The sequence below is a fragment of the Macaca fascicularis genome, chromosome 9 (assembly GCF_037993035.2).
Source record: "Macaca fascicularis isolate 582-1 chromosome 9, T2T-MFA8v1.1".
Taxonomy (NCBI): domain Eukaryota; kingdom Metazoa; phylum Chordata; class Mammalia; order Primates; family Cercopithecidae; genus Macaca; species Macaca fascicularis.
This window is the reverse complement of record NC_088383.1, coordinates 135,869,061-135,890,476: the sequence shown is the minus strand read 5'-3', so window position 1 is coordinate 135,890,476 and position 21,416 is coordinate 135,869,061. Positions and strand designations below refer to the sequence as shown.

At 50.1% G+C, this 21,416-nt stretch overlaps 1 protein-coding gene across 4 annotated transcripts in view; it reads right to left on the bottom strand.

Annotated features, from left to right (window-relative positions):
• DOCK1 (dedicator of cytokinesis 1) overlaps nucleotides 1-20,607 on the bottom strand; it is a 555,400-nt gene extending 534,793 nt beyond the window's left edge. For all 4 annotated transcript variants that reach the window (XM_005566736.4, XM_005566737.4, XM_074003072.1 and 1 more), the window contains exon 1: nucleotides 20,496-20,607. In XM_005566736.4, coding sequence (XP_005566793.1) covers nucleotides 20,496-20,541 — 46 coding nt within the window. In that variant the 5' untranslated portion in view covers nucleotides 20,542-20,607. The remainder of the gene's footprint in view (nucleotides 1-20,495) is intronic.
• Between the last annotated feature and the right edge of the window lie 809 nt (nucleotides 20,608-21,416).

Sequence of the window (21,416 nt, the reverse complement as noted above, 5' to 3'; positions counted from 1 at the left end):
AGGTGCCCCGCACCTGCACAGCAGGTGTCTTCCCTGAGAGCACTCACCTCTCCGCCAAGCATGGTAACTGCCTGGCCCCAAGTCTTTCCTGCTAGGCAGCCACAGCAACCTGAGGGCAGACGCCAAGCTGATGTTGTTCTTCACTGAGTCCTCAACACCTAGGAAGGGTGTCACCACATGGGCAGCTTTGGCTGGATGTCCGATAAATGAACACGTGAAAGAATGAAGACAGGCCGGGTGCGGGGGTTCACACCTGTAGTCCCAGCACTTTAGGAGGCCGAGGCAGGCAGATCACCTGAGGTCAGGAGTTTGAGACCAGCATGACCAACACGATGAAACCCCGTCTCTACTAAAAATACAAAAATTAGCCAGGTGTGGTGGCGGGCGCCTGTTATCCCAGCTACTTGGGAGGCTGAGGCAGGAGAATCCCTTGAACCCGGGAGGCGGAAGCTGCAGTGAGCTGAGATGGCACCACTGCACTCCAGCCTGAGTGAAAGAGTGAGACCCCGTCTTAAAAAACAAAGGAACGAAGACCGTAACTCACGGACATCCTCTTTGGAAAGAAAGGAAGAGATCATCAGCTCGTCCTCTAACTCCAAAGTTCACTGTGCCGGGGGGATCCGGAAAGCACCTTTTAGTACCTAGTCCCTCTGGAGGGAAGATAGTTAATTCTCTCCTGTTCGCCTCCAGTTCTGGTCAACAACATTCACATCAAATCCAAAGAAAAAGCAGATCAGGGACCGAAATCTGCTAACATGGTCACACATCCGGCACGGTAGTCACCACCGCACTCTCCAGGCAGTTTTCCTCTAAAAAGATGATGCAAAATACACCAGGGCACAATTGTTCTGAGCCTTCTTTCCTCATTGCCTGGAGATAAGACAAGATGTGGGGCGCGAACGGTCTGGGGTGGGCACTAAAAGCCCACAAGTCTCTCCTTCTCAATCGTCCACCCCCAGAAATACCTTTTCCCCTGTGTCTCAACTGCATTTCTACCTCTGCGTCAGTTTCCTGGGGCTGCCACACAAAGTACCAAAGATACTTATTCTCTCACAGTTTCAGAGGCCCGATGTTAGAAATTAAGGTGCCTGTAGGGCCATGCGCCCTCCAAACCCTCCGCGGGAGATTTCTTCCTTGCCTCTTCCAGTTCCAGGGAGCCCTAGCGGCTCCTGGACATTCCTTGGCTCGTGGCCGTGTAATGCCCACTTCTGCCTCCATCCTTACTTGGCTGAGTTCTCATGAGTCCCTCCTCTTCTTAACAAGGACAGCAGGCATATTGGATTAAACGCTCACCCTAATCCGGTGTGATCACATCTTAACGAATTACATCTGCGATGATCCCATTTCCAAGTACGGTCACACTCTGAGGCACTAAGGGCTAGGCCTTCAGCCTGCCTTTTCAGGGGACTCAACCCGTAACCTCCTCTGGCACAGAATGTTTATTAAATGATACAGTCATAAAATTGCAAGCATAAGTAGTTGTGTTTTCCCTTAAGTTGATATGTAAACATATGAAATTACTTACGGGAAAATGTTTTTCAAAGCTTTTTTTTTTCTTTTGTCTACTTTTCCTGGAAATCTCAATTCACACTGATGTTTGTACCTACTTTTGAGCTGAGAACAAACATCAAGTCATATATGTGGAAATCTGATGACTTTTAACAGCTCTCTGATATCAAAAAAAAAAAAAAAAAAAAAAAAAACAGAATACAACACACTTAGGTGGCTCTGTCACCTGGAACAATTTTCAGGCTTCCATGGTGCCCCTGGTGGTGCTCCGATGTACCACCAGTTGGTTACCAGGTGTCTGGCATGATGCTGAACATTTTCCCCCTATCATGTCACTCTTTTCTCCAGTCATAGGAAGCAGGTACTATTTATCCCCACCCTACAGATGTGCAAACTGAGGCTCAGAGCGGTTTACTAACTGGGCCAAAGTCAAACAGGAATTAAGGAGTTTGCATCCAGCTAGGCACCTCCCCCATGGGTTCAGTTTATGGAGCTCAGGGCCGAAGATTCTCAGTGTTACCAGCTCAGCCCATCCCACTCCAACCCCACCCAACACACACAGCAGGCACACCCCACATCACGCCCTACTGTGACGTAAGTCCATCCTGGAGATTCCCCAGCTACAGCCTGGAGTTGTAGACTTATTTCTGCAGATGCACCTATGCGCGCAAGTATACACACACACACACACACACAGACACACACTCCGCAATGTGAAACCCTGTCTCTACTAAAAATACAAAAATTAGCTGGGCGTGGTGGCGTGCACCTGTAATCCCAGCTACTTAGGAGGCTGAGGCAGGAGAATTGCTTGAACCCGGGAGGCAGAGTTTGCAATGCGCCGAGATGGTGCCACTGCCCTCCAGCCTGGCCACAGAGCAAGAGTCCGTCTCAAAAAACAACAACACAAAAAAAATGTTCACATGAGTACCCTGAGTGGTAAGAGGAGGCATCAAGAGATCTGATGGATAAAATGCAGAAGCAGGCCTGATTACCGCCAGGATTTCATCCAGCTCTAACTATGTGTGTACGTGTGTGTGTGCATAAATAAAAGTGTTTTACAAAGTCAGTCTATGGTATGTTAGGCTTATTGCCCAGAAATGTGGGCTGTATGAAACAGGAAATACTAATAAAAACTGAAAACAAGACTCAACACCACCGTTTCTCCCGGCTAGTGATGCTTTCCTAACCATAAGATGAATCATGACTAGATCAGTGATAGAGGCAGGAAGCCCAGTGAGAATTTTCTAAACCAGTTTTTAAAAACATGGGCTGACACATTTAAAAAGAATCTACAAAGGTGTTGCACATATGTGCAGGTAAGCAGTAGACTTTGGCAGGTAAATAAAATACCAAGTTTTTACAATGAAGTACTAATGCTACAGTATGTATGCCACGATTATTAAAACTTTGTCCTTCAGAAACACTTTCATCCAATCCTTCATTTCCAGGGACTTAGACCCTTCACTCTGAAGGCTCTTTCCACGTTAATCCCACCTTTAAGTGCCTGTCTATAAATCACAGAGATCAAAGAGGGAAACTGTGCAGACAAATGTTCTAGAGCCCTTGACCACACCTGGCCCCCGCGGCAACTACTAGTCAGACGAAGACTGCAAAATGGAGATTTTATTTTCTGTTCTTCTGGAGGCAACATGGTGGAAAAAGCAAGAATCCTAAAGAAATGGATTTCTGTTAAATTGCTTTTTAACCTTGTGCTCAACTCTCCCCACCCTGCCATTTCAAGGGCCGTTTGCCTTTTTTAAGGCTCCGGACAGGGCTCCCCAGAGATGGTCCCCGCTCAGTTGCAGCACTCACAGCCTCCATTTCCTCAACTAGAAATCAAGGAGGGTGGGGTACCCTTCAACTCTAAAAGTCCATGGTTCTCCTATTTTTCTGCCTGCTTCTCTCGACACGTGGTATCTACCTCTGTTCAGGCTGCAATATCAAAATATCATAAACCAGGCAGCTCACAAACAACGGAAATTCATTTCCCACAGCTCTAGAGGTTGGGAAATTCCAGGACTGAGGGGCAGGTGGATTTGGTGTCTGGCCAGGGCCTGCTTCCTGGCTCACAGAAGGCACCTTCTCACTGTGTCCTCACAGGGTGGAAGGAACAAGCTCTCCGGGGCCTCTTTTAGAAGGACATTCAGTCCTCATGACCTAATCACCTCCCAAAGGCTCCACATCCTAATCCCATCACCTCGTGATTAGGTTTCTGTGTATGAAGTGGGGAGGGGGAGGGTATGGACCATCGCTCGTGGAGATGCTGAGAATGGCAGTCCTTTCTCAATGGTAGATTGCATGGAGAATGCCTAGGTTTGTTGTTGTTGTTGTTTTGAAACAGAGTCTTGCTCTGTCACCCAGGCTGAAGTGCAGTGGTGCCATCTCGGTTCACTGCAACTTCCACCTCCCGGGTTCAAGTGATTCTCCTGCCTCAGCCTCCCGAGTACCTGGGATTGCAGGCACCTGCCACCACACCCGGCTAATTTTTGTATTTTTAGTAGTTATGGGGTTTCACCATGTTGGCAAGGCTGGTCTCGAACTCCTGACCTCACGTGATCCACCTGCCATGGCCTCCCAAAGTGGTGCGATTACAGGCGTGGGCCACCACACCCAGCCATGCCTAAGTTTTTCTACATCCTTTTAACTTTAATATAGTTTGCAACATTTTAATAACTAGCATACAACATTATTACAAAAATAATGGTCATTATTCTAAAACTAAAAGGTTCTAAGACTCTAGACCAGGGATCTGCAAACCACAGTCTACAGGCCAAATCTGGCCCACAGCTTAGCTTTATACTGTCCATAAGCGAAGAATGGGTCTCATCTTTTACTCTATTCTATTTTATTTTTTTAGATGGAGTTTCGTTCTTGTTGCCAAGGCTGGAGTGCAATGGCACAATCTCGGCTCAACGCAACCTCCACCTCCCAGGCTGAAACGATTCTCCTGCCTCAGCCTCCCGGGTAGCTGGGATTACAGGCATGTGCTGCCACATCCGGCTAATTTTGTATTTTTAGTAGAGATGGGGTTTCTCCATGTTGGTCAGGCTGGTCTCGAACTCCCAACCTCAGGTGATCTGCCCGCCTCAGCCTCCCAAAGTGCTGGAATTACAGGCGTGAGCCACCGCACCCGGTCCTCATCTTGTTTTTAAAGGAGGTAAAACTAATATAACAGAAAATTAACCATTTTAAAGTATACAATTTAGTAGTGTTTAATATTTAGTACATTCCTAATGCTGTGCAACCACCACCTCTGTCTAGTTCTAAAATATTTTCATCACTGCAAAAGGAAACTCCAAAGCCACTGATACCATTTAGATGTCTATCCCCTCCAAATATCTTGTGGAAATGTGATCCCCAGTGTTGAAGGTGGGCCTGGTGGGAGGGGTTTGGATCACGCACATCCCTCCTGAATGGCTTGGCACCATCCTCCTGGTGAGGAGCGAGTTCTTGCTCAGTAAGTTCATGAGACATCTGGTTGTTTAACAGTGTGGCAGCTCCTCCCCTCTCTTGCTCCTGCTCTTGTCCTGTGATGCCCTGGCTCTCCCTTCCCCTTCTGCCATGATTGAAAATTTCCGGATGCCTCCCCAGAAGCAGATGCCAGCACTATGATTCCTGTACAGCCTACAGAAACATGAGCCAATTATAACTTTTTTTTTTTTTTTTTTTTGGATGCAGGGTCTTACTCTGTCACCCAGGCTGAAAAGCAGTGATGCAATCTCACTCTTCTGCTCAGCCTGGAGTGCAATGGCGCAATCTCAGCTCACTGCAACCTCCACCTCCCAGATTCAAGTGATTCTGCCTCAGCCTCCCGAGTAGCTGGTATTACAGGTGCGAACCACCACGCCCAACTAATCTTTTTTGTATTGTTAGTAGTGACTGGGTTTCACCATGTTGCCCAGGCTGGTCTCAAACTCCTAACCTGAGGTGATCTGCCTGCCTCGGCCTCCCAACGTGCTGGGATTACAGGTATGAGCCACCATGCCCAGCCTGAACCTTTTGTAAAGGTAAGAGAAGCAGTGGGAGTGGAGAAGGCACAATAACATCAGTAACTGGTTGTGATCAGCTAGTTGCAAACACCACTGCGCTCGGACCAGCCTATGTGAACTGTTTCTCCTTCTGGGTGCGCACCTAAAAGAAGAATCACCGGGTCAGAGGATAGTTCTGGGTTTAATTTTTTAACATAGTATCCTCCATTTTGCCTCTTGGCCTGCAAAACCTAAAGTACTTATTTTCTAGACCTCTGCAGAAAAAGTCTGCCAATCTGTGCTCTACAAAGAATTTTTTATTCCTTTTAGCTGTTTAATGCTTTATAATTACAAAGTACTTTAGCATATATATTATATATTTTGATTTCATTGGCTTTTCATCACTGCATTTGGGAGCAGAAAAGACTGGAGGCAGGACCCTCATTTTACAGATGATCAAGACCCGAAGGATCTGGGGAGCCCCACTGGGGTCCCACAATGACTAGGAGCTGGAAGTGGGACTCAAGCACAATCTCCCTTAAAAACCCACTTTTCCTTCTGTTCTTCCACCAGCTGATCCAGTCACTGCAGACAAACATATCAACACAGGGACTAGGAAAGTGTTTTACTGGAACATTTTATTAAGAAGGAACTTTAAAAGTGGCCTTGTAGCAATGTCAATGGGGGAAATTCTAGAACGTATTAAAATACCAGTGATATCCCCAAATCATCTGACGAGCACACAGAGTCGTGTAACTGACTTGCCCAACCCACCGACAATGCCACATATTTATCCAGCATGGACAAGGCACCCATCTTAGCTCAGGAAGCCAATCGGGATGGGGCCCTCAATGGGTGCTTCCCACAGCCACGGGGGCTGCTGACCCCATCACCCACTGCATTCCTGAGCTGAGCCGACTCTGCCTTAGTCCTGGAAGTGGCGCCCCCTCCAAGACATAATCCCCACCAACAGAAAACTTGTGGTTCTCCAGGCAGCTCACGACATTTTGCTAAGATGAAATCTCTCCCTTTGCCTTCATTCAATGTTCGACAAGGTGTGCCAGGGACCACAGCAGGTGCTAGGAAGAGGGAAAGCAACAGGATTCAGCCCTCACCCTCAAGGGCTCTCCGTCTAGCAGGGGACATGGAGACACCACCTGCCCCCAGGGGACTGGAGGGGAAGCATGTCGCAGAACTGCAGAAAGCAACACGGGATGAGGCGGGGGTCATCCAGCCTGGGTTGGGATAAGAAAGCTTTTGTCCCTCAGAGCAACAGGGGCTGATGGCCACAGAGCCTGAGTATGGAAATAGCACAGACCATCATCGGGGTCACTTAAGTCTCAGGCCTCCTGCAAACACCCCACCTCCCCTTCCCTTTGGCCTCACTGGGCTGATCCTCAAAGCAACAACCCCCAAGAATAATGTGAAGAAATTTGGCCACTTGGCCATGGTGCCTGGAGGAATAAGACCATTCCTGCCTTTGAAAAATGGGCAGGAAAACACTTATGATGGTAGGAGGATGTGAAAATAAATCTTGTGAAGTTAATAGAAGCACAGCAATTTGAAAGAAAAATAATCACATTTCCCTCCTGCTAAATCAGTATTTGCCCCTAGTAAAGTCAATTATGTTAAAGAAAATAAGTTATTATTTTCGAAAAATAAAAAAGAGGTTGATAAGTGCCTTTATTCCAGCAAATAAAACTCCAAGAAGCAAATGCTTGACCTGCTGCATTTAGGAAGGTCTCTAAGCAGCCTGCGTGGGGTTTCTTAAAGGAGATGTTGGGATGAGCCACACAATTCCCGTTAATCTGCACATCACTCCTGGGATCAGACCTCAGGAGAAACTCATGTTTGTCTCTCAGAAGGGGAAACAAACACTGCCAGCTCCTAATGATCTGTAGACAGCCAAGAAACTAGGCCGAAGGGCCCCCACACTCCCTCTTAGCTTTCTCCTCCTCCAAATCCTCCGTGCCCACCTGTCCGAATCCTCCGTGCCCACCTGTCCGAATCCTCCGTGCCCACCTATCCGAATCCTCCATGCCCACCTATCCGAATCCTCCATGCCCACCTGTCCGAATCCTTTGTGCCCACCTGCACACTCTGCCAGAACCAAGTCGTTGGGGTTTCTAGCTTTTCTTCCCAAATATACAGAAGTGACTTTGCTGACTTTGCTGCTAATAACACAGTATCATTAGTAACAGTAAACAGCTGTTGAGTATTTACTGTGAGTTAGGCCATCCTGCCCCACTTAACCCCGGGACAGTTGGCAATGTCTGAGACATCCTGGCAATGTCAATGGGGGAAATTCTAGAACTTATTAAAATACCAGTCATATCCCCAAATCACCTGAAGAACATACAGAGCTGGAGGGGGACCTGCTAAGTGTCCAGCAAGGTACAGGACAGCTCCCCAGGGTGAAAATTTATCCTGCCCGGAATGTCAATAGTGCCGGCGCTGAGAAACTGTACTGACATGAAACAGCTCATCCAACTCTCCAGCAACTCTGTGCAATAAAAAGTACTATCGTCACCTTGGACAAGCACACCAGCCGGGCACAGGGGGCTACAGTCACGCACCAGCAGGCAGCAGCAGCGACATGCAAGCCCGGGCATCAGCGGAGCCCCCGCTGCATGCTGGCAATCAATCCCAGGCATCAGTGGAGTCCCACTGCACGCTCGCAATCCCGGGCAGCCTCCCCTGGAAGTCCCTTCTTTGTGTTGATGCCACTTAATATTCACAGGGACCAGGCAATGAGCCTCAGGCAGGTCACTTTGCGGGCAGCACAAGCTCTCAATAGGCAGAGCTGAGTCCCTCTCATCCAGATGAGGGCTACCTACTGCAGGTCCAAGCTCCTAACAACTACGCCTGGCTGACAAGAACTCATACCCAAAGCTCCATCACCCCAGAATCTGCTCTAGAGGGTTCTGGCTAAGGAACTAAAGGAGGAAAACTCACAGCTCTCTGCGTTCTGGGGGAGACAGGCCTCTAATGTCCTTAACCCTGACTTCTTAAACCTGGCCCCGGGTGCACACAGTCCTCGCATCTCCTCCCTACTCTCCTCCTCCTCCTTCCCACTTCCACCTAGGACTCCCAGGCCCTAAGGACTCAAGACCATTCTCACTGGGCCCTCAGTTCTCGCACAAGCCTGTCCCCACAGCCCGGGATGGAACAAAGGGCTGTCTCTTCCAGAAGGGGTCCGGAGGCCAATGTGATGAGGCCAGCAGTGCCCGGGACCTGACCCAGATCAGCCACAGACCCTGTCAAGCTGAGGCAGGGGAGCGGGAATTGCAGACTGTAACCTGGGACCAGCCAGGCACCCAGCTGGACAGGAGTGGATCTGGGAATGAGGCCAGGATGGCCACGAAGGGCATTTTAAAGGGCTTCCAGGCTGGCCGCAGGCACCCACAGTCCGAGGACATCTGATCAGAGAACCAGAATGAATGACAGGCCCTGAGAAGACAAAACCTGAATGTGTTGGTTTAGCTGTGAAAAAATACAACATCGACAGTTCATTACCCACAAGCCCAAAATACCCACAAAGTTCCCAAACCCAAAGAGATGTCTGTAATTCATTTAATAGCAAAAGTCTAGCCTGAGCGGAGAGGAGCTAATGACAGATGGCTTCCCTCGTGTTGTGAATGTTCACACACTCGTGGCAGCGGAATCAGTGTGCTCGACGCCAGGGTGTTGCCCAGAGCTGCTCGGGGGTGTCCGGCACGGGAGCCACAAGCACAGCTCCCACCTGTCTCTCCACACTGTGACAAACTGGAATTCTGAAACACCACTGGCCTCGAGAGTTTCAGATATGGAAGAGTTGGCTGTATCAGACTATAAACCCCATGAGGGCAGCTGCAGATACCAATGTCTAAGAACAGAGCTGACAAGCAAACAGGAAGGGAGGAAGAAAGAAGGGAAGGAAGGAAAGGACAGGGAGAAGGAAGGAGGGAGGGAGGAAATAAAAGAGGAAAGGAAGGAGGAAAGAAGGAAGGAGGGGAGGAAGAAAGGACAGAAGGAATGAGGGAAGAAGGGGAGAAGGGCGGGAAGAAATGAGTTATTTCGAGGCAGAGTCTTCTTTAACTTTTCTGTGGCTTAGGACACAGGTTCCTCACCGAGGCTGAAACATACAGGGTTCATCACCATTCGTCTCTATACATAGGTTACACAGCAGCCCAGGCTAGCTGCTTATGCAAGATGTTCATCTACTCACAACATAATCAATTACTAGAAAATTTGTCTACTAGTAAGTAAAATAAAAATTATAAAACTTTAAGGAAAGTGAAACTCAAAATGCCACACTGCCCTTTTCCAATTTAAAACAATCACCAGAAACCGTATATTTTCTCTGTAAGAAGTTAATATTGACTGTATAACAGTTTAACATGAATAGCCCAACACTGAGTAGTAGTTTCTCTTCTCAAAGCTCTTCCACACACACTATCCTGCTGTCTCCCCTGGGCAGAGCTGAGATGCACAGATGTGCTAAGATACGCCCTAACTCCAGGTAAGCGGCCCGGGGTTCAGGAAGGGCAGAGGAGGCAGCAGTAAGTGCTGTACCCAGGAATACCAGACCCCATTATTAAGGCTCCCAATCCAGTGCTCTAAACTCCACACCACAGTGTCCCAAAGCCTAACTTTTAAGTCACTGTTGCTCTCCTTGATTTAATTTTATAGCCTTTTTCATTGCATACATACTCAGACAAGTGTTATTTCAGAATATAAAGATTCCATTCTATAAAGACAAAAAACACTTAAAAACAAAGACACAGTTCTCATTAGCAAGCTTTAGTACACAGCCCTCTGAGGCCAAAAGAATTTTAAATAGCACAGCAAAGGGGCCTGGGGTTTGCATGTGTTTTTGGATGGTGGGAATAGGAACAGCCAGATAGATATGAAAAGGACACATTGAGGCCAGGCACGGTGGCTCACGCCTGTAATCCCAGCACTTTGGGAGGCCAAGGTGGGCGGATCACGAGGTCAGGAGATCGAGACCATCCTGGCTAACACGGTGAAACCCTGTCTCTACTAAAAGTACAAAAAAATTACCGGATGTGGTGGTACGCGCCTGTAATCCCAGATACTTGGGAGGCTAAGGCAGCAGAATTGCTTGAACCCAGGGGCGGAGGTTGCAGTGAGCCAAGATTGTGCCATTGCACTCCAGCCTGGGCAACAGAGCAAGACCCCGTCCCCCACAAAAAAGAAAGAAACACACTGAGAAAGCAGCACTGCTCTTGGGCTTGGTACACCCTGAAGAATATCCTGAAATCTATAGGACATAAGTAGCAAAATACACCCCAAGGAAAAAGGCGGCATCTGTCCTTGGCATCACTTCCATCTTTATAGGGACATGAACATCTGTTCTGCCAACTGACTTTCAGGGTGAAAGTCCTGAGGATATACAATCTCTGTGCTCAACGTCAATGAAGCTGAAGAGTCCAGACTAACACTCCTCCTGGTAAGGGAAAATAAGCATTAGTAGGAACACGTGGAGGAGACCACCGAATCCACATTCCCCTCTTCCTGCGAGGTACACAGTCAGATTACACTTCCCACCCCACTGGCCGCAGGTCTGACCAGAGACTCAGGTCAAGGTGAGAAAATGTGAGCAGAAGGGATGGATACCACCTACAGCCCGGGCCAGAAAGAAAATCTATGCACAGTCCTCATCTCTTCCTTTCCCCATCTACAGATTGAATGGCAAAGGGCCCAGGAGCCTCGTGGAGGGCAGACTGGCAGGGTCGAAGGAGGCAGAGACTCTGAATGGCTGGGCAGAGCAGAGCAGAGCTCCTGCTCACCCTCCCCACCGCCTGCTATGACACAAATGAAAAACAAACTTGTATTGTATGAAGCCAGTAAAATGTTGGGGCTGTTTGTTACAGCAACTAACCCTTAGTCAGAAAGGAAATCATGACTGTTACATACATATACCTAAGTTTACCTAGTGTAATCAATTAAGTTAAATCACTCCCCTGGGTGTGGTGGCTCATATCTCCAATCCCTGCACTTTGGTCAAGAGTTTGAGACCAGGGCAACATAAAAAGACCCTTTCCCAATCTCTTTTAAAACGTTTTGTTTAATTAGCCAGACCTGTAGTCCCAGCTACTCAGAAGGCCAGGGTGGGAGGATCACTTGAGCCTGGAAGTTCAAGGCTGCAGGGAGCTATGATCTCATCACTGCACTCCGGTCTGGCCAGTAGACCAAGGTCCTGTCTATAAAAATAAATAAATAAAATACAATTTAAAACAGAAACAAATCACTCAAGATGGCATATAAATTTTCCATCACACTCCTCAGGAGATGCAGCAAGAAATCACAGGTCTAAACAGCAACTGCAACTAGATAAAGACTCAAGGTAACATTTCTGATGAGAGATGTAGAGATCTGCCTTCATCCTGTCCCTTCAGGGCCCCCCAGCAATCAATAAGAACTACAGTCCCTGATCTAACCTCAGAACTAACATTAAAATTCTGACCAGCACTTTGCAACAGGCCGGGGCTACAGAAGCAATGGGGCCCAATGCAGCAGGGCTGGGGAGAGCCTGAACTAAGCTAGAGATTCAGTCCCGGGCAACACGGCCTTCTACTTACAAAGCAATCAATAAAGGATGAAAGAAACTAACATTATCAGGCACAGACCACGGGCCCGGTTTGGGCTAGGTTTTCTCTTTCTCCTAAGAAGGGCCCAAAGAGGTTGGCGTTATCACCATTTTTACAAAGGAGAAACTCAGGCTTAATGTAAATAACCCCCAAGGTCACACGCCTAATAAAACACAAGGCTGATATTCAAAGACACATCTCTACACCTCTAACCTGAGCTGTTTTGACAAGCACATGCTATATGCCAAGAGAAAGGACCCTTTTCTCCTCAAGGCACCCAAATGAAACTTTAACAAACTGACAGGCATCTGTCTGGGGTGAAACCATCTGCCTTTTGAAGGTGGGGAGTGCCTGCGTGGACACTCGGTTTCCCACGTGCATGTGAGCATGTGGATACCTGCAGAGTGCCAGGCCAAAACTGAGCTTGTAAGTCATCATCAAGAAGCCCGGTGTCATTTATTTCACAAGCCAAGCCCCCTCCCTTGCCCCATTGGCCCCTGATATTAAAGCGCTTTTCTGACTGCCCAAGGCCATGGAGGGCTGTGATTGGTGTGAGTGGGGGAGAGAAGCCAGCCTCCTGGGCTGTGGAGAAGAACAGTGCCCCCTGGAGTTGTGTGGGACAGCCCTGCGTCACTAAGTGTGCGACACCAGCATCAAAGCCCGGGTTTTGCCATCACTGTCCAACTGGGATTCCAGAGCCAGTATGAGGGTGGTTGCCCTACTCATGCTACAAAAACATAAATGATAAGAAAGTGGAAATAAATCCAAGCAGGATGTGTGAATATCCTAATGCTAAATGCAGCTGAAGCCCAGGTAGGTTGAGCTCGAAGAGACTGAGCCAAGCTCACAGAATGATCACACTTAAAAAGAACTGCTCTGAAGTTCCTGTTGGGGTGCCAACCAACTGATTGCGTTGTTCTGTCACTAATTTGATTACAAGGAATTTCCAGATCTGAATACAGACACAAATCAGAGTCCATTAGAAAGCTCCTAACCTCCCTGGAGTCCAGTAGCACCAGGACCCACAGCCTTGCAGGAAAAAAAAAATTCAAAGGCCACTAAAGACAGAGTTCCGGAAACTGTAGATGAAAAGTCTTATGTTATCAAATTCACACCATTATGGGCTACATTGTGTCCCTCCAAATCCATATGTCAGTGTTCTAACCTCAGAAATTCAGCATCCTGGATGTGTCACTGTATTTGGAGGCAGGGAATTTAAAGAGGTGACTAAGTTAAAGTGTGGTCTTTAGGGTGGGTCCTTTTCCAGTATGAGTAGTGACTTTTTTTTTTTTTTTTTTTTGACAGAGTCTTACTCTGTCACCCAAGCTGGAGTGCCATGGCATGATCTCAGCTCACTGCAAGCTCTGCCTCCCGGGTTCATGCCATTCTCCTGCCTCAGCCTCCGGAGTAGCTGGGACTACAGGCGCCGCCACCATGCCCGGCTAATTTTGTGTATTTTTAGTAGAGACGGGGTTTCACCGTGTTAGCCAGGATGGTCTCAATCTCCTGACCTCGTGATCTGCCCACCTTGGCCTCCCAAAGTGCTGGAATTACAGACATGAGCCACTGTGCCCGGGTTTTTGTTTTTTTTTTGGGGGGGGGATGTATTTTCGCTCTTGTTGCCCAGGCTGAAGTACAATGGCACAATCTCGGCTCACTGCAACCTCTGCCTCCCAGGTTACAGCGACTCTTCTGCCTCAGCCTCCCCAGTAGCTGGGATTACAGGCGCCCGCCACCACATCTGGCTAATTTTTTGTATTTTTAGTAGAGATGGGGTTTCATTATATTGGCCAGGCTGGTCTCTAACTCCTGACCTCAGGTGACCTGCCCACCTCAGGTGACCTGCCCACCTCAGCCTCCCAAAGTACTGGGATTACAGACGTGAGCCACCGAGCCTGGCCATAGTGGCCTTATAAGAAGAGGAAATGAGGACACTGACACACACAGAAGGAAGACCATATGAAGACACAGTGAAGACAGCTGTCTGTAACCCAAGGAGAGAGGTCTCAGAAGAAACCAACTGCCAAAACACCTTGACTCCAGCATTGCAGAAAGGTGAAGAAACACAGTCCTGTTGGTTAAGCCACCAGGTCTTGTGGTCCTTTGTTATGGTAGCTCCAGTCAACACACAAATTCCACACTGATTTCAACATCAGCCCCAAAGCACTTCCCAGGACATCAATAAAAGCAAATTGAAGAACAGTGGCTGATGGCGAATACAATCCATTTGCATAACAATGTTTCCAAACTGCCTTAAGGTGCATTAATTAGTTCCTGTGAACTCCCATCAGCCCAGCCTCAGTGAGGCAAAGCCCACAGTACCATCCTGAACAGCGCTGCTTCAAAACGGGGAAACCAGACTGGAAGAGGTTCAAACACTCACCCTGGGTCACATGCATGAAAAGTGGCCTTGTCAAGGCTAAAACTCAAACTCTGACCCCTCCTGGGGTCGCCTCCTCATTTCCTCCCTGAAGGCCTTCCAGATGCACTGAAGGGTCTGAAAAGTGAACATCCTGACAACCACATCTTGACAAGGGACCGCCTAGCGTTAACCGTGGTCTCCACACTGCTGCATGTGCCCAGTGAGCCTTCCACTCCGTGATGTCTCTTCAAACTGGATCAAAGTCCTCCCCTGAACACACTCGACAATTTCACAGCTCAGTGGACCCGCGCATACCGAGCCCCACCAGCACCCTCTGGATCGGCCACCTTCTCCTGTACTGCGGCAGCACAGGAAGCTGCACGCTGGCTCCCAAATGAAACCAAGGCAAATGCAAAATCCAACTACAATGAAAGACAACTACACACCTACACAAGCAGTAAGGACAGTGACAAATGATGGCAAGGATTCCGAGAAATCTACAATCACATATATGCTGCTGGTGGGAATGTGAACTGGCACAGTTACTCCAGGCAAGTTTGGCAGTTTCTTAAAAAGCTAAACATCCAACTACCAGACAACTCAGCCTCTGCACTCCTGGGCATTTATCCCAGAAAATGAAGACTTAGGTTCACACTAAAACCTGTATGTGCATGTTGATAGCAGCTATATTTGTCACAGCCAAACCCAGATGTCCTTCAACAGGTGAAGAGTTCATCTGGGGCATATCCAAACCATGAAACGATACTCAGCAAAGCAGCAAAATCCTGGTGAATATCCAGAGAGAGATACTGAGTGAAAGAAGCCAATCCCGAAAGCTTAACTCCTATGCAATTTCATTAATGAAACACTCTTTAAAGGACAGTATTATAAAAACACAGAACAGGCAAAGGGTAGCCATGATTTGAGGGGAGAAAGGCGTGAAGGGAGGTACATAAGGACAACTGAGGGGTGCTTGCGGTGCTGGAAATGTTCTGTACCTTGACTATCGATGTCAATATCCCAGTCGTGATGCTGTACTACAGTTTTACAAGACATAACCTTAGGGGGAACTAGTAATGGCTACTCATGATCTCTCTGAATTATATTTTACACCCACATTTGGCTATAATCATCTGAAAATACAAAGTTTAATGCAATCATCTGAAAATACAAAGTACAGAGAAGAAGGGAAAAGGGAGGGAGGAAAGGAGAGTGGGGACAGTGTACAAGCGTGCACTTGCTACAGCGATGGCCCTGGGGCGCCAGCACCACACCCAGCAAAGGACACCCACACAGCCTATTTCTTCCTCCCCATTTCACTACCTGCATCCACAGAGGTGATAAATGAACAAGAGACAGAACTACTGACACACGCTAAGACAATCCTGATCAGATGTCTGGTATCCTAGGCAAACAATGGCATAGAAATAAATTTAAATTTTTTATGTTTCCAAAGTAAAATCAGGTTTGTAGAAATATAATATGCCCTGATTGGGTTTTGCTGCAACTCCAGTGAATGAAAATGCCTGCATTTCTATTTACTTATGATCAAATCTAATTTTTCTTCCCCAAAGTAGCAGCTTGCTTGCTACTCTAGATAACAAAAGAGATCTCTCTTCAACTCCCACGCTCCCAAATTTATTTGGATATCACACAATTCTTAGCAATTATCACCGCTCAGAGCTAATGTGAACGCATACAAGTCAGGCTCCTCACACTGAGCAAATGTGACTTCCAACCCCATTAGAAAGTAAAACATACCATCAAGAAATCAACTTTTGAAGAAAGGCATTTTTTCGGCAACCTGTTAAATGCACACAGAAGCTACTTGTCGCTACGTTTCTAAACTTTGTGCTTTATTAAATAAAAAGTTAATAAAAGCAATGCTTCACTGAGTACTTGGCATATCTTGAACACAGTGCTAAATTCTCTGCCAACATCATCTCGACGAGTCCTCACAACTCAGCAGCAAGCAGGCTTAGTTCCACTTCACAGATGAGAAAACCAAGGCTAAGAAGTATGAGTAATTTGCTCCAGCATCCCATTATGAAGACGAGTAGTGCCAATGCCCCATCCCGTTTGAGAGCTGTACCCTGGAAGTGGCCGAAGTGAAGAGCACACTTGGGTTCACCACCTTCAATGAACTTAGTAACAGATCTCAAGGGTGCAGAGAGCCTCACCCTGCAAGCTTCTCTCCCATCATCTGTATTAGTTTTCCACTGCTGCCATAACAAATTACAACCTAAGCAGCTTAAAAACCACACAAATTTATTATCTCAGTTCCACAGGTCACATGCCCAGCGGCTCAGGGTCTCAAAATCAAGGTATTGGCTGGCTGGGCTCTTAGCAGAAGGCCCTGGGAGGAAATCTGTTTCCAAGCTCATTCAGGGTGTTGGCAGGATCCAATTCTTTGTGACTGTAGGACTGAGGTTTCCATGCTGGTCATCAGCTAGGGGCCTCCCATAGCTCCCTGAGGCCTCCCTCTGGTCCTTGCAAGTGAGTCCCTACATCTCAGGGCCAGCAACTGTGCCTCCAAACATAGGCTCTTCTGACTGCCTGTTTCATAACTTTCACAGCCAAAGTTCCCTGTGCCCATGTGGATGGTCCTGACGACCAACTCCAGGTGACCTGAATCACATCTGCAAAGTCCCTTTTGCCACGTAACGTATCAAATTCACAGAGTCTGGGGATTAGGGCATGGACCTTTTCGGGGACCATTATTCTGCCTTCAACACCATCGCTGAGATGTGAGTGAGCACATGGTCTTCACATGTGATTCTAGAACATACTGCATCTTTTCACCTCATCTTAGGAACAGGATCCATAGGAACATAATTTTATTGATGTTGGGACATAAGACTGCCTACTGGGCTGTGAGGGAAAAGATCACCTGGCCAGTGTGACAGCTAAGTCAAGGTTTACGCCTGTTAATAAGCCAGGCCCGTAAATATGACCCACCAACTCAAAGCCAAGGGGGAAACACGTGCTGCTTAAATTTCACAGGCAGCCCCCAGTGGAATGAATCAGCAGGAACCAGCATTTCCTGCCTTTGCAGAAGGAACCCCAGATCAGCTGTTTACTCCTTTCCCAATTTTACAAAATAAACAACTGAAGTATCTCATTTACAAACAATGCTTCTAACAGATTCCCAGTACTTGCAAACAATAAGCTGTGATTCATGTTTCCAAATGAGATGGAGTTTTATCATTTTCTTTCCCCTCGTGATTCATTCATGGGCCAAGTGGCCAAAGTGGAAGTGTGGTCCACCCACAGAGCCACCAGAGTGCCTCCAGGGAAACACAGCACTGTTGTTAAGCTCCGAAAAATGCTGGCGTTGGTAAGGGTGGTGGAGGGGTCCTCCAGTAATTTTCCCTTAGGTGGAAACAGCCAATCACCTACTGGAAATAAATCCCTACATCCCAGCACCTACATCCTTCCCAGTCAGCACCCTCCGTGAGAACCACTAAAATCCTCCCACTGCACACTTCCAGACAAGTGGGGAGTTTGGGACGGCCCCAAAGCGCTCATGCTCAGCTCCTCTCCCACCCTCCCTGATGGGGGACTCTGGTTAAAGTGCACTGGATGCCGACGGAGTGGTGCTGTCTCATTATCGTCTACCCAGCGAGATGTCATCTGCACTCAGTGAGAGGAAGCACAGCAGCCACTCTCTCCTCTACCTTCAGCCCTTCACATCTTTCCTGGAATTTCCTGGCAAAACCATCCCAGATACTTTTCACCTTTTAAAATTTTCCAACACTGTTATCTGTGTTTTCTTAACTTTTTTAAATGTATTTTTTCTTAATCAAACATGGAGTTTTCTTAAAACCAAAGTATTAGCAAGAGGTGTGATGTTAGAAGTCACCACCATGAGCGCTGGTGAAGCTTCTGCAAGGTGTGAGACTCAAGGGCACCGCCCCATTCTGGCCCATAGCCTCCTCCTCAGCAAGGAGACCCCGTTCTCCCATCTATGAACATTCTTTTCAGTCTTCTCCAGACCATCCAGCTACGCTATAGGATCCTCACTGACACCACCCAGGTCTCTTTGGGAGCAGATGAAGGGTAACAAGGTCTCTTAAAATGTGGTGTCCCAAAGAGAAGCCCTGCCCATCTGCAGGCAGTCACAGGACACTGTAGCAGCTGAACCTGAGGGGGCCACACTTCACATCCAGGAGGCACCACTTACTAGTGATGTGAGCTCGGGCAAGCAATCCACCTCTTCCTTGCCTCTGTAGAATGGGAGCAGTGATGGCCCCCACTGCATCCCCAATGGCCATTACTGCACCCTTGCCATGGGCGCTTGAGTTGCTTCCTCAGCAGGGCCAGGGCTATGGGATGCCTGCTCCTCTGCCAGCCTCCTGCCTCTCCCAACTATCCACCTCCTCCGCTCTCTCTCGCTCGCTCTCTCTCTCTCTCTGCGTGCTAGTGCTAGTTCCCTGGAAGTCAGTCCTCAACTCTCTCCTTTACACATTACCCCCCAAAGGACCCCCACTGTCGCCACACCCCAAGTATTCTCAGCTGGAATCTCCACCTTGAACCTCCCTCCTCCGATGCAGACTGAAGGCACGTGCCAAGTGCCCCAGACTGAATCCATTAGGTGGTGCATAGGGTGCAGGTTAGAGTCTGCACACAGACGAGCTCTCCTGCACTTTTGTGAATGTATCTGAGCCTCGGTTTCCTCATCTGCAAAATGGGGAGATGGGGAGGAAGCTCAGCCATAACGGTCTTGAAGCAAGGAGGCCCCCCCTATGCCTCCCAGCATGTGGAACAAGCTAAGTGCAGGCCCGGTGGGACCCAGGGCTGTCCCAGCACTGTCCCCACGACCACTGTTCAGCTGGCTCCGTGGTCAGGGCCCACTGTAAGTCATTAACAGCACAGAGAAGCAACTGTTCACAGAAAGGAGAGCGCTCCGGGAACAAGGGCGCTTCCCAAAAGTCAGAGGGCCAGGATTCGAATCACACCAGCAGAGGGGCGGGCAAGTCACTGCCAGTGCAGGCCCAGCACGGGCCAGGCACAGAATGGGCGCGGGGCTGCTGCTGAGACGGTGCCCTCGGAGGACACAGCGTGGGCTATGGGAGGCCACCAAAGGTCTTTCCAGTCGGGCCGACTGGCCTGGAGAAGGCAGGCGGTCAAGGATGTCTGTGGATGGTGGGACGGGGAAAAGCAAGCCCGAAAACCAAATGGGAAGATCCCGGACCCCGGAGAGCAGGAGAGCAGCCACGGCAAGGTCCCGAGACCAGGCGCACAGGTCAGGAGGAGGTGGGGGTCCGCAGGCCTCGGCGGCGGGCTGCGGGTCCCCAGCGGACGGACCCGTCTGTTGTGCCCCAAGGGAACGCCTCCCTCTCTGGAATGCGCACTCGGGTCCGAAATGTAAACTTGCAACCCGACTCCTTCCATCCCCCCTCGGAAGCGACAAAGAGCCGCGGAGCAAAAACAGGCCCCCGCTCTCCCGGACGGGTCTCCAGGTCCGGGCCCACAGGGGCGCTCGGCCGCTCGCCTTCTCTCCAAGGTCCCACACGGTCCCCAGCGAGACCGCCGAGGGGCAAGGGGCGCCGGCCACCCGGGTCGCGCCCGCTCCTCCCCGCCGGGAAAGGGCGGAATTCTCCGCTCTGACCGCGCCGACCTGAGCCCGCCCACCCAGAGCCCGGACGCGGGACGCAAGTTCGTCCAAGCAGCAGAAGCCACCGCGAGACAGTGACCCCTGAGCTTCCCTGACGGGCCCAGCCGTGCAGAGAGCAGCTCAGGGGGCTCCGCTGCAGGGGTCCCGAGGAGCGGGCGTCGGAGGGGACACCCTGGGGAGGGACGCCCTGGGGAGGGACGCACCCGCCCCCATTCCCACCCTACCCCCTCCTGTTCCCGACCCAGATTCCCCGGGCTGGAGCGGACGCTGCGGGGGCGCGGGGCGGCGGGGGGCGCTGGACACTGCGCGCGGGGCGGCGGCGCGGGCGGAAGCGCCTCTCCCTGGCCCGGCGGCCGCTCGGGGCGGCAGCAACAGGCTCCCGGCACACCCGCCCCGCCGGAGCCCGGGCTTGGGGCGAGAGGCGCGGCGGCAGCGCTGCTCACCCACGCCGTACTTCTCCTCGCGCTTGGTGGGCACCCAGCGCGTCATGGCGCCGCCGGAGCCGCCGCGGGTCGGGCAGGAAACTCCGCGTCTAGGCCGCCATTTTCCATTCCTTTCGAGCCGCGACAGGATGGGGAGGAAAAAGTTTGCGGCGGAGGCGGCGTCATGTGGGACGGGGCGGGCGGAGCGTCGCGGGCCGGATGGGAAAGGCCGGGAGCGCCGGCGGGAGGCGGGACGGCAGCGGGCTCTGCGCCCGCCCTCGGCGCGGACCCTGGGCCCGGACCCCGCGGCCGCCGGGCGCCCCTTCCTCGGTCCCTGTGCGCCCAGCCCCGCGCCCCGCACCCGGGCACCCCCGCGGGTTTCTCCTGAGTTCCTGGAGCTCCCGGGGCTGGCGCTCACACCGTGAGAGGGGTGCGCCCTTGGTGGGGCGGGACGGGCGGGGGGTTTCTACGCGGGGTAGGAAACGGGCGGCCTGCAAGGCGCGGGGTTAGGCCGGAGCCGGGTGGTGCGAGGTCCCCAACTCGGATTCCTCCCTGGTGGAGAATCCCGGAGCAGAGCAAACAGCAGAAGCCCTGGGAAGGGCCCTCCTGAGCACGTGGCTCATTCATTCATTGATTCAACCAGTGTTACCTGAGCGCCTGCCCACCCATTGCCCGAGTGTGCTGGGGGAAGGGACGCGTCAGGTAACAGCACAGGTAAGTGCCGGCCACTCAAATGGAGTGAAAAGAGGTGGCACAGCGCTGCCGAGGGAGTGCGTTCCCGACAGATGACCTCTTGCTTGGGTACTGAATGAGTGGAGTTTTCCAGAGAGACCAGGAGGAAGCAGTCGCAGAAACCTCAGCCCGGCTTGGCTTGCAGAAGCTGATGCTAGAATAGTTGTGGGACTCAGGATCTGAGGAAGAGAGAAGCCGGGAAAGGAAAGC